The following is a 12,020-nucleotide window of genomic DNA, read 5'->3' as shown; positions in this document are numbered from 1 at the left end:
GCCAAGCTTCTCCACTTTTATAGTTACTCTTCTCCTTTAATAAGTGTCTTGCAGGGACACCATAAAACTTTCATTCACTAGTTTTAGCATTCACTAAAGATTTTCATCTGAATTAATTACTACAATGATTATCAAATGATTTTCTAATTCCACCGTTCCTTTTACACTTACTGGTTGGCATTACACTGAAAGGTAGAGCTTTCCCTTCTTGTGGATTCATGGCTTCCTATTTTATTTGATGGTTTATAATTTGCTACCAACATTTATTTTGATTTCTAAGTGTTGACTTGGCCAGTGGGTGCCCTTCAAGTTGGCCCCCATGTCCTTTTAACTTGTCTTTATTCTTGGAGCATGTTTGTTCTTTCTAACACAAAGACATTCCAGGCGCATCTTGTATTTCATCTGCACCAGCCTTGGAATGGGCTATTTCTCTAAGAGGAACTGGTTCCTTTTCATGGAAAATGACAGTTACAAAAAAGATCTGGGCACCAGGTGTGCTCATCGCTATTGTGGCATTGCTGCTCCCAAGACCTCTCATGGTGCGCACACTATGCATTTATCTACCTATTCTGAAAAATATGAGTTTATACCAGTACTTCCAACTCCAGCCTTATTCTAGTTCTCTCCCTTTGCATATTTGTAACTTCTTTCTCTGATAGTGAGAAATTTGGCTCCTATTAGCCTTAATATATTTACTTAATAGATTCAGTCCCCCTTATAAGTAACCAGTCTCCTATTACTGCATTCTTGCTCCAGATCACTGAGACTCTCCTCCCTTCTACTCTCAGATGTTCTCAGGCTCCACACTGGGCCACCACCTTTGCCCCCTGTGGCAATACCTGCCTGTACGTAGCTCAGAATAAGCAAATGATTTTTGTCTTGAATTGTTCAGCAAGGGAGAGAGACAGGCAGGAAATAAGTCAGGAAGGCAGAAAATAAAAATCTTTTACAAAGGCATTTCAGTAGTTACATATGCAAGTATATTCAGCTGTAGCAGTCCATAAGATGTCTAATGTTTCTAAGCAACCAAAACTACCTTTCTCTGTAAGGAGGATGCTATAAATATAAAGAAAATCTCATTGATAGTTTTAAAGTCAAATAGGAACAAATTGTAAGGGTTTTAGAATTTTTTCCATTTATTATATTTCCAAGGAAAAAAATCACTGTATACAAGGTATTACATACAAAGGTAATAAAATATTCTGTACAATAGAAGGTATTTTGACATTTTAAAAATGATTACATCTTGATATCACACTTAACCTTAAATAATTAAACAGTACCTGAGAACTTTTAAAAATCAGTTTTTTTCAGATTCATTACAGTCATTAATAACTATATAAAAACACTCAGAACAGTTTAAAAAACTGGAATAGTGCCATTCTGCAGGGATCTGGATTCATCATAGTCAATAGTATTGTTAAGTACATTCTTTTAAAATGGAAGTCATCTTGAAAAGGGTTCATCTGATCTGAACCATGCGTTTAAGAATGCCCAATACCCAAATACTTTGTTTTCCTTTCCAACTCAAAGCTACCTGAACTGTGCACCAGTGACCACCATTTTCAGCTAATTATCCAATAAAATCAGGTGTGTTACCAACAAAGTCTTCTGAAACTGAATTCCACAAGGAGACCCCTAAATACTCCAACTTATCTATTTTTTATTACATTTTATGCAAAGCTGTAATGTTTTTGATTAAAATTTAAGAAGAAAAATAGGCAAGATGAATGTTTGATACTTCTAACAAAAATTTATATTTTATTTATCTGCTAATATTCCTGAAAACTTGATATACTAAAATACCAACATTTTGTACTAATTACTGTATATTACTCTTCACACATAGGGGTTTGATGAATTTTTGGTAATTCTTTAAACTTTTTAAAAAGTCCAATAGTAAACTGAAGTTGTAGAAGTAAGAGATAAGAATATTAGGGTATGATAAATTCTACTCCTTTTAAATAATTACTAGCAGGTGGTATTTTTTCCTAAAGCCATGGACATTTAGAATAGAAAAAATCATTTAGAAGAAATATTGCTTAAAAATTGTATCTGTTTTATTAGTGAGGGTAGTGGGGACATGATGGTCTTTGGTTTGGGGCTTTTTAGTTTTGGGGGATTTTCTGGTCTATATTTTTGAATGCATGAAAAAATATTACAGACATGATTACGCTTGAGATTTGATCTTAGCCACTGATGTTAAGTCTGTACTTTAAACTCTGCTAAGATATATTAGTTAAAATATTAATTTGACTAGATCGTAGGCAAACAAAGGCATAAAATGGATACAGACAACCCATACATTTATCTCTGATTCACTACCCACTCCTAGGCTTTAATGTTAAACAGCATGAAATTTTCTATTATATGTGATGCAAAAAGCACCTTAATTTTGTCCCTCTCATACTCAATCTCCAGAAACAAAACACATCATAAATCTTTCAGTAGCCACTTCATTAGCTATGATGAGCCTCCTTTTTAGTAAGATAGTCGTATTACTCCCAATTCATAGTCAACTTTGGTAAAGAAATTAAGAATCATAGAATTTCAGAATTGGAAGTTACTGACTTTATCTTCACTATATAATAGGAAATGGTCTGGAAAGAATAAGGCCAAATGAAGGCCTTCCAGCTAGCCACTCTAAAGAGAAACTCATCTCGGGGTTGTTACTAAAGAGTCGAATCCATAGTGATTTCTGTCACTCTGCTAACTGGAAGAAATGTTTGGATTAGAGATTAATCAAGGCTACAGGATCTATGCAGATGTCGGTTTATTAACAATGTTTGATTAGCACTGTATATTTTACAGCATTGCTTCTTATGCATTATTTTATTTAATACAATACACTTTGTGAGGTAAGTAGGCTGGGAATTATATGCATTTTATATTTGGGAGAGGCCCACAGTAAAGTGCTAAATATTACATAACTTCTAAGTGGCAGAGCTGAAGATGCAAATCCAGATGTTTTGATTAAAAATTACTTATTCTTTCCATTTCTTTATGTTATTTAACATCACAAAGTTATTTTTCATCCCTCAATAAATCAATTTATGATATAATACAACAAATTATTTGGTGCTATTAGGCAGCCTGGATCATCAATTCCAAGTCTCTCCTAACATGGGCTAGGTATAATTAGTTTTTCTGAAGTATTAAGTTAGAAATTGACAACCCAGCTGTTTTTGTTCACTAAGGTTTTGAGTAGGGAATCCCAGTTACCAATGTAAAATGCCATTAAGACAGTGGGTTCTGGTGACAGAAATCAGAATAGTGATTTTGAGGAGAAAGTAGATTGGGGAGGGATATGAAGGAAACTTCTGGGGAGCCAGATATGATTATTTACATATGTAAAAATTCATCAAGCTGTACACTTAAAATTAGTCCACTTTACTGTATAGGTTATCCCTCAAAAGAAAAAGACTGATATCTTTGAGAGTAAGACTGGTCTCATTCACCTGTGTCATTTCTAGCATCTGATATGGTGGCTTTGCACATTAGATATTCAAAAATGTGATAGGTGACTGATTACATAAATACTGGAGTTTCAGTGCCAGGGTAAGGTGCTAAGAAAATACACCAAGGGAGAATTAAGATTAAACCTGACAGATACAACAGAGAGAGAAGCAGCAAGGTCCGAGATACGAAACAGTCTTAGTAACTATAAAATTTCTACCAAATACAGCTGACACTACAGGAGAGAGAGAGAAAAGTATTTCACGAGTCTGGTAATCCCGGCATCACTGCTTTTCCCTTTGAAAACCATACCCTTGTCCACATTTTCTATAATGACTCCTATGTCAATTTCACCCTTCCCTCTCTAATAATACTGCTATTTACTCAGCACCAACTATGACAGGGATTGTGCTAAGTGATGGAGTCCCAAAGGTGAATAAGACAGACTTTAAATAACTGTATTATTCAGTGAGGAGTTCTGCAATAGGGGCATGAACAAAGCTGTACTCAGATAGGGAGGCATGACCAAACTTCAGAGGAGAAGCCTCGTCTTAAAGACCATCTGTTGTGGCTGTAAAGAGCAGAGGCAGAGTGGATAATATGTTAAAGGCATGGAGGCCTAGTGGCCTGAAAGTTTTTTCAGGGGATACTATCTATATGGTATGGTATAGCGAGGAATGGGGTATTTTTAACTGGAGCAATAGAGAAAAGATTCTTGTTGGGGAAAAAATGAAGGTCTACACTAAGAAAGCAGCAGGAATGAAGGAAGGACAAATGCAAGAGATTTTTAGGAGGCAGACCCAAAAGGACTTGGTAACTCTTGAGGGAGTGTGAAGGAGAAAAAAAATAAAGTATGATTTTGAGATTCCTATTAAATATCTTGCTTGGACGGCAGGGTAAATAGTAATGCCATTAATGATAGTGGAGACTTGCAACAGGAGCAGCCAGTTTGTAAAGGCATTCAGGTACCGTGAGAGAAAGGTGAAGTATTCTGAGCACTGACGAGGTCACCCGGGGGGAAACAGCACCAACTGAGGATGGGGGCTGAGACTCTGGAAAGAAAATCAACCTCAGACGGGAATCCTGTCTACCACAGAAACCTTGGAGGAGCATCCAAGGATGTCAAGAGGATGGGTAGGTCAAGCAGGGTGAGGACTGATAAAAAAAAAAGACACTAGATTTGACAAGAGAGGTGTCTCTGGTCACTCTTCCCAGAATATTATATGAAAATGGTAGGAGATAAAAGTGAACGACTGATGGGCTAAAGAATGAGAAGTGAGGAAATGGAGGCTGAAAGCATTTCATGCGTCTGAATGTGACAGGAAGCAGCATGAGGATGGTAGGAAAGGTGTTCACCTTTTTTAGGCTAGAGAAAACGTCTACCATGTGTATACACAGAAAAGCACTAAACGGTGACAGGAGGGTACAGAAACAAGATGGGGAGAAAGGAGGAGGGACCCAGCGCACAAGCAGAGCTTAAAAGTAGAGGTCATCTTTTCCTCAAAGCTGAAAGTGGTATTGTAAGAGCAGCTGAAAGTGTAAATACATTTAAAGAAAAAGAAGAAGCAAGTTGCCGATTTTTAAAATTATAAAATCTATGATCCATAAATAGCACCTGAAAAATGAAAAATCCATTTGATATACTCTGAACACAAAGGTAACAGGAACTTAATTCAGCTTACACCCTACAAAATAAGTCAATTGTTTAATTTAAAAAATCTATTCATTTAGATATCCTAACGATCAGTGTTAAAGCTGGTAAGTGCTAATTAATACAAAATCATAGGATTTTGTATTTTAAAAAAGGTTCTCCATCTATAAGCCACTATCTGGAGCTATTCTGGGTTCATATTTTGAACAAGAAACTATGCCTTCAGGTTTCTTCATTCCTGGTAAGTTTTACTAAAGTATGTTATATGCTTATGATTTTTAAAGTTATTTAACAGAAATGTTTCATTTTGAAATCATAATTTCTGAGAAATATTAATGATACTTAGGTCCTTTAATCATCTTTTGCTTCTCAAACTGTCCTGATCCCAAGTCTTGTCTTGCTCTCCTTCTCATTTCCCAGTTTCATTCAACTCAGAATTTTAATGGCATGCATATATTGCCCATTTTGACCAAACTGGCTAGTTTTATTTGCCCCAGTAAATTTATGGTTTGGTTGGATACTATATAAGTGAAATTTTTTCTAGCTAAGAATATACTCAACATTTATAGTCGGTTCTAGTTGTAAAATAAACTAAGTCTTTAATAAGTTACTTAGCGTCATGATAATTCCATCACAGTTAAGATTATTGCCCAAATGCTACAATCATTTTGCCACTGGAATTACTCTGCTTTCAAACAATTTGGGTCTTCATTATTAATCCTCTACCTGAATGTACATGATTCTGATACAATAAACCCAATGTCACATTAAACACAACTATAAAAATCATAAACATTCTAATAAAGCTATTCTCTCTTTCAAAAACTAAGGTTCTATTAGTAGTTCTTTGAACATTCAATAAATATTTACTGAGTGCTTAATATGAGGCAGACACTGTTCTACAAATGTAGGATTCAACAAGCAAAACACAAAATTTTGCCCTCACGGAGCTTATATTCCAATATAGGAAAACAAATAGAAACAAATGCTTAATAGAGTCAGATCTTGGTAAGTGCTGTGGACAAATTTAAAGGAGGGGGGGCATGGAATGCCAATGTATACATAGTCAAGAAAGGCCTTGATCAAACGACAGCTGAGTGAGACTGAAGGACTAGGGAGTGAGCTATGCATGTATCTGAGGGTAGACATTTAAGGCAGAGGGAACACCAAGTACAAAGGGTCTAAGGCAGGAGTGTCCACAGTGCTTTTGTGGATGAACACAGACCAGAGAGTGCCCAGAGCTGAATGAGATGGGAGAAACGGTAGTGGAGGAGGGCAGGAGAGGGAGTGCGGGCCTGCTAATTTTAAGGATTTTGGTCTTAGAGAGCCACTGGATGGTTTTGAGCGGATGACTATGATTCTGACTTGTTTTAAAAAAATCACTCTGGCTACTTCAGGCAGAACAGATTGTAGGACTGCAAGGATGTAAAGAGAGTTTTGAAAACTATAGCGTCAATCTAGGCAAGAGATGATGGTGGCCTGGAACAGGATGTTAACAGTAGAGATCAAAAGAGGTGGTCGGCTTTGGACACATTTTGAAGGTAGGGCCAAGTGGATTTCCTGATGGACTGGATATGCAAGATAGAAGAATCAAAGATGTCTCCATTGTTTTGGGCCGGAGCAACTAGAAACATGGCATTGCCATTTAATCAGCTGAGGAAGACTGAAGAATAAGCAAGTTTGGGAGGGAAGATCAAGAACTCGGCTCTGGATATGTTGAGTGGAGCTTTAATTAGATTTCCACATGGAGATATCAAATAGGCAGTTTTACACACAGGCATATGCCCCAACTCTGGAGTTCAGGGGATGGGTCTAAGCTAGGGGTAAAATGTGGGAGTTGACAGCATGAAATTGGATGAGATCACAGTGAGTGTGGACACGTAAGAGAGAAAACTTCTTCCCCTTAAAAACATGAGTGTAGAGCTAAAATCATAAGGAATTTTAAAAGGTATGGATTTAAATAGTCCAAAATGTAGAGAACCTTCCATCACCTTGAAAGCTTACTTCAACTGCCTTCTGCCCAGCTTAGCATTTAAAAGAAATTTTGATTTACATATAAATCTAAGAAACTCCAAGAAGCCTCAGAAAACCCCTTAGGGGTCACCTTGGCCCAGGGGCCTCAAAAATAAGAAGAAATTAATTTTTCCAATGGCATAGCCATTACAGGTTTTACCTTAAATTTGCTTAGAAGCAAATATCAGTTAATTCATTTAATTAAGAATACATTATAAAAGAAGTATAAAAAAGTGTATCTGGTACACATTACTATATATATAAAGTAGATAAACAACAAGGACCTACTGTATAGCATAGGGAATTATATTCAATTTCTTGTAATAAGGTGTAATGGAAAATAATCTGAAAAAAATATATCTATGTATATGTACAACTGAATTGTTTTGCTGCACCTCAAACTAACATTGTGAATCGACTACACTTCAATAAAAAAGAATTAAAAAAAATTTTTCTTAAAAGTGTATCTGGAGAACCTGGAGCCTTGCTTTAATGTTCTCCTAAGTCTGTCCTGGGAAAATGCGGCAGGACTCTCAAGACAGAATTCCCACCACACACAGTATCAGGTCACGTGTTTCAAAAGAAGAAACAGTAAAACTTTTATTTATTTATTTATTTTTAGGGGTTGTTTTTTGGGGGGGGTTAGGTTTATTTATTTATCTATTTATTTTAATGGAGGTACTGGGGATTGAACTCAGGACCTCGTGCATGCTAAGCATGCACTCTACCAGTGAGCTATACCCTCCCAGATACTAAAGCCCTTTTAAATGACTATTTGAGAATTTTCCTTTTATGACAGTTTCCAACTTTGTATTCTACATACTCAAAATTGTTTTTTTTTTTTAATGGAGAAACTGATTTTATTCAATATTTAACATGTCACAGATTCATCATACACTTTCTATGGTCACATAATTTAACCTGGGCTGAAATATGTACTAGTTTAAATAAACATTCTTTGCATGTAGGATTTCACAATGCATCATAGCCTAGAAGTTCAGTCTGTGTGGATTATCTACTTTTAAAGCATAAGTCATCTGTAAGTGCCGGACTTTTTCTAGCTCTTCGTGAAGTTGGGGAATGAGTTCATCCCTCTTTCAGCTGCAGCTTTAAGCACTGAGCATTCATCTTTCATTACATCCCAACAAATTCTGCCAGCAAAATGAGAAGCTCCCAAGCCAAGACTTAGAGGAATCCCCTACATATCTAAAGTTATAATTACAGTTGATCCTTGTGTTATAGTTTCAGAGAAATATAGAACACAGAATCTATATACGGAATATCAAAATGGTTGCAAACCTTAGACTTAATTCTTGTTCACCATTTAAACATTACAAGTTACCTTGGAAAAAATCCAAGTGCAAATGAGTCACTCAGTTGCTCATTCTGCATAGTACCAATACCTGAATACTGACTATTTTGAACAAAACTATGACTGTTTGGATTAGTACCGTTTGATGGTCCTGACTCATTTATCATACTGTTATCTGCACAAGTAAAGTCAGATCCCTCAAATGCCTCTGATTGTGCGACAAAAGCAGTAGTACTGGAACTGGCGACTGCTGACATACTGGAAGAGGACATCTGATGGAGCTGTCTCAAGTCTCTTGGGTCTAAAAATGAATTACAGGAAGGGTTTTCAAGATTCATGCTCACAAGTCTCGGATTATCAGTCTCCCTCATGCTGTCATTACTGGGCGGTATCATATTCACAGGGCAATTAGGCAGCATGCTGGCATCAGAAATACCATATAAGTCAGCTGGTGACACGGATGATGCTTCCATTCTGCCTATGTCATTAGTATTGTTATAAATGCAGGTACTAGAAGCATTCAAATCACTCACAGACATATCCAGGAATGGTGAGATAACTTGTGAATTAGAGGAAAGTGTCCCTGTTGAAAAACTGCTCAGTGAATTCGTATTCACTGAGCGTGAGGTGGAGTGGGCCACTGATGACCAGCTTGAAGAAGGCTGAGGTACCACTGGGGGTATGGGTGAAGCATGATGTGACAATGCACTTGAGATGGACACAGATGAGGAATAGTAGGATTCTGCTTGACTGGAAACTGGCCTGGATGTTTCTGTCAGAACTGCACCATGAGAAAACAAGTTTGATTCTGTGGGGGAGGAAATGTATTTTTACAAAACTGAAATAAGCAAAATTATAAAGAGCATTATTTCTAAGTTAAAATTACATGAATACACTAAATAAAAATTTTTCAAGGAAACTGATGTAACATTTCAAATAAAAATGTTAAATAGCACTAAAATTATTATGAGTCCAAAACTGAATTATTTAATACTTACTGTTTTTACAAACATCTATAAAGTAATTTGGTAAGTTATTTTGGCATAGATAATTTCATTTCAGTTAAATGCGAAAATCTAGCTTCTAAGGCCTTATAAAGGTGTTTTTGAATGGTGACAAATACCAGAATTTCAGTAACTAGGTCTCTAAACAGTCAAAATCATTTTATATTCTCCACTTTTAGGAGAAAATGAAGGGTTGGAGGAAAGAGTAGGGATAACTGAAAAATCCACATAAACTTTCTAAGCTATATTAAGATATAACTTAAAGGTACTACAAAATTCCCAGTTAGAAAAAAATAAAGGATTCTGTATTTACTGACATGTTTTATGACTGCTGTACATATTAAACCAGGATAAAGCACTGACTTAAGAATGTAAAAAGAAAAAAGGACTTCTAATTAACCCTGCTTGAATGGTCTAAACCAGAAATTGGCAACTTTTTTCCTATAAAGGGTCAGACAGTAAATGTTTTAGGCTTTGTAGGCCACATAGTCTCTGTTAGAACTGCTGCTATAATACAAAAAAAAAGCAGCCATAAACAAAGTGCATTCGAATGAGCTGTGTGCCAGTAAAACTTCACAAATAAAGATAAGCAACAAGCCATTTCTTCATGACACACTGTAATTAGGAAAATTACCAGCATATAAACAAAATGCAATTTCTCAAACAATAAACCCCCAAAATATACATAGTTGCCAAACAGGACATTCAGAAGCTGAGATCAATTCATCCAATATTCAGAGCATGAAAAAAGATGTAGGAGTGGGATATATCAGAGACGCAGTTTTCACTCCTAAGAATGTGCAAAGCACTGGTCTCTCTAATCACAAGGAATGCTCTATAGGGGATAAAATACCTTTTTTGATGAATCTTCCTTCTCCAGTTGATCCTAGGGGGCTAGGTCTAGGTCTTTCAGGAAAAGTAACTCCTGTGATAAATTTTTTCCATTATTAAATGTAATTTGAAAAACAACTGTCTCAGTTAAAATTTGAAAAACTGAATAAAACCAATAAACAAAAACAAAACCCCCAAATTTATTTAAATCATAAATCCATCCTAAATATTCTTACCACAATCCTGCCACAGTTTCTGGAAGAGTAGACTTGTTTTTTGCTTCTTTGCTTTATTGCCATATGTATCTGGTTAGAAAGAAACCGAGAAACCATGTGAATCACCGCAGGATTACACTTCCTCTCCTCTAATAAATATATAGATGTTTTATTCCTATATAGAAAATGCTTTAAATAAATGTACATAATATGGATTTATAAGTGTTGAAAAGTGTGTTCCAAGTCAATAATGAAGGATATTTTTCTCTTAGTAAAAAAGAGTTTATAATACTCATTTTCTTATAGCACCTACAAGTCACCAATGTCAATTAATGCAAAAAGGGCCAAAATGGAGACCGCTTTCTGAATGGCAAGCTTGCTGTCTATCAAAAGGGTACAATAAGGACCAAAATGAATCTCAAATATAAAACAAATTTTGATAAACAGTTTGGATACTTTGAAATTATTCCAGATTTCTTTCCTAATAAAGAGATGCAAAGAGCACAAAGGTCAGTCAGTATAAAATCGACCAAAAACTTTCAGGAAAAGAAATGCAAATTATGAATAAACATAACTGTAATGCAAATGTATCTTACAAGAAAATGTTATTAGCTAGCATGACTAACTTTAAGAAATATATAATACATTACCACGAAAAAGTCATACCTTTTTCATCCGGCAGATATCTAAAATCCATAGATTCACTGACTTCCTGGTCAGAAGGTCTCCGCAACTGCATTTTTACTGTTACAGGTTCCGTTATTGCTTTGCAATATGGTGGAGTCTTGAAAACAATGGCTACTTGACGGTGTACATCAGCTTGTGAAAAGATACCTTTTGCTTCCCAATCGTTCAACACAAACCGAACTTCTATGTCATCTAGTGTATACGAAAGCAAACAATAATGGGAAAACAAAGTAAAATACATCTATTGATCTAAAATATATTCTGAATTCAATGAAACAAAAAAACAAAACAAACAAAAAATATACCTTTCTGAACTTTATCACAGAGTAGAAATATTTCATCTCCTCCTCTGACACTTCCACAGTTCTTGTTCACACGACAAATCCTTAATTCTGCAGTATTAGGAGCACCTAAGCATAAAGGATTTTTTTTTAATGAGTTGCTACCTTAGTAATATGTTTTATTCCTTTTTGATGGGTAGAATTTTAGGAAAACAATTAACAGCATAGATTAAAAACTTCAGTGTATAAATAAATTAAGGACATTAGATACTTAAATTATCCACATCTGTCCCTTTCCTTTCTTAAGAGCATTGCTCAACCTGGTTTAGAGCCTTATGACTTCATTTCTAGGCAATGACATGTCCTCTAATTAAATGTTTTTGCTTCTGAATTCTGATTCTTCCTATCTGTCCTACACACTGTCATCAGATTAATCTTTAAAAAATCACCACCACCATATGGCAATGCAATCTTCATGCTTCCTCTTATCTGGTTGATATTACTCCAGTGACTCCCTGGCATTCAAAGCCCTCCATGATAAGGCTACTGATCTACCTTTATAGCCTTGTG

General features: G+C 35.7%; 1 protein-coding gene across 3 annotated transcripts in view; it reads right to left on the bottom strand.

Moving 5' to 3' along the window:
- Nucleotides 1–7,459: 7,459 nt before the first annotated feature.
- REL (REL proto-oncogene, NF-kB subunit) overlaps nt 7,460–12,020 on the bottom strand; it is a 28,157-nt gene continuing 23,596 nt past the window's right edge. Inside the window, exons 6-10 of one of the 3 annotated variants that reach the window (XM_032497608.1) lie at nt 11,475–11,579; nt 11,149–11,361; nt 10,504–10,572; nt 10,290–10,361; nt 7,460–9,213 (exon numbers count right to left, since the gene is read on the bottom strand). In XM_032497608.1, the coding sequence (XP_032353499.1) occupies nt 8,459–9,213; nt 10,290–10,361; nt 10,504–10,572; nt 11,149–11,361; nt 11,475–11,579 (1,214 nt within the window). In that variant the 3' untranslated portion in view covers nt 7,460–8,458. Of the gene's footprint in view, nt 9,241–10,289; nt 10,362–10,503; nt 10,573–11,148; nt 11,362–11,474; nt 11,580–12,020 lie in introns of all 3 variants that reach the window. The other 2 variants (XM_032497607.1, XM_032497609.1) reach the window with 2 other exon arrangements.

This window comes from Camelus ferus, chromosome 15, assembly GCF_009834535.1.
Source record: "Camelus ferus isolate YT-003-E chromosome 15, BCGSAC_Cfer_1.0, whole genome shotgun sequence".
Lineage (NCBI taxonomy): Eukaryota > Metazoa > Chordata > Mammalia > Artiodactyla > Camelidae > Camelus > Camelus ferus.
The sequence above is the reverse complement of the archived record's forward strand: the minus strand, read 5'-3'. Positions and strand labels throughout refer to the sequence as shown.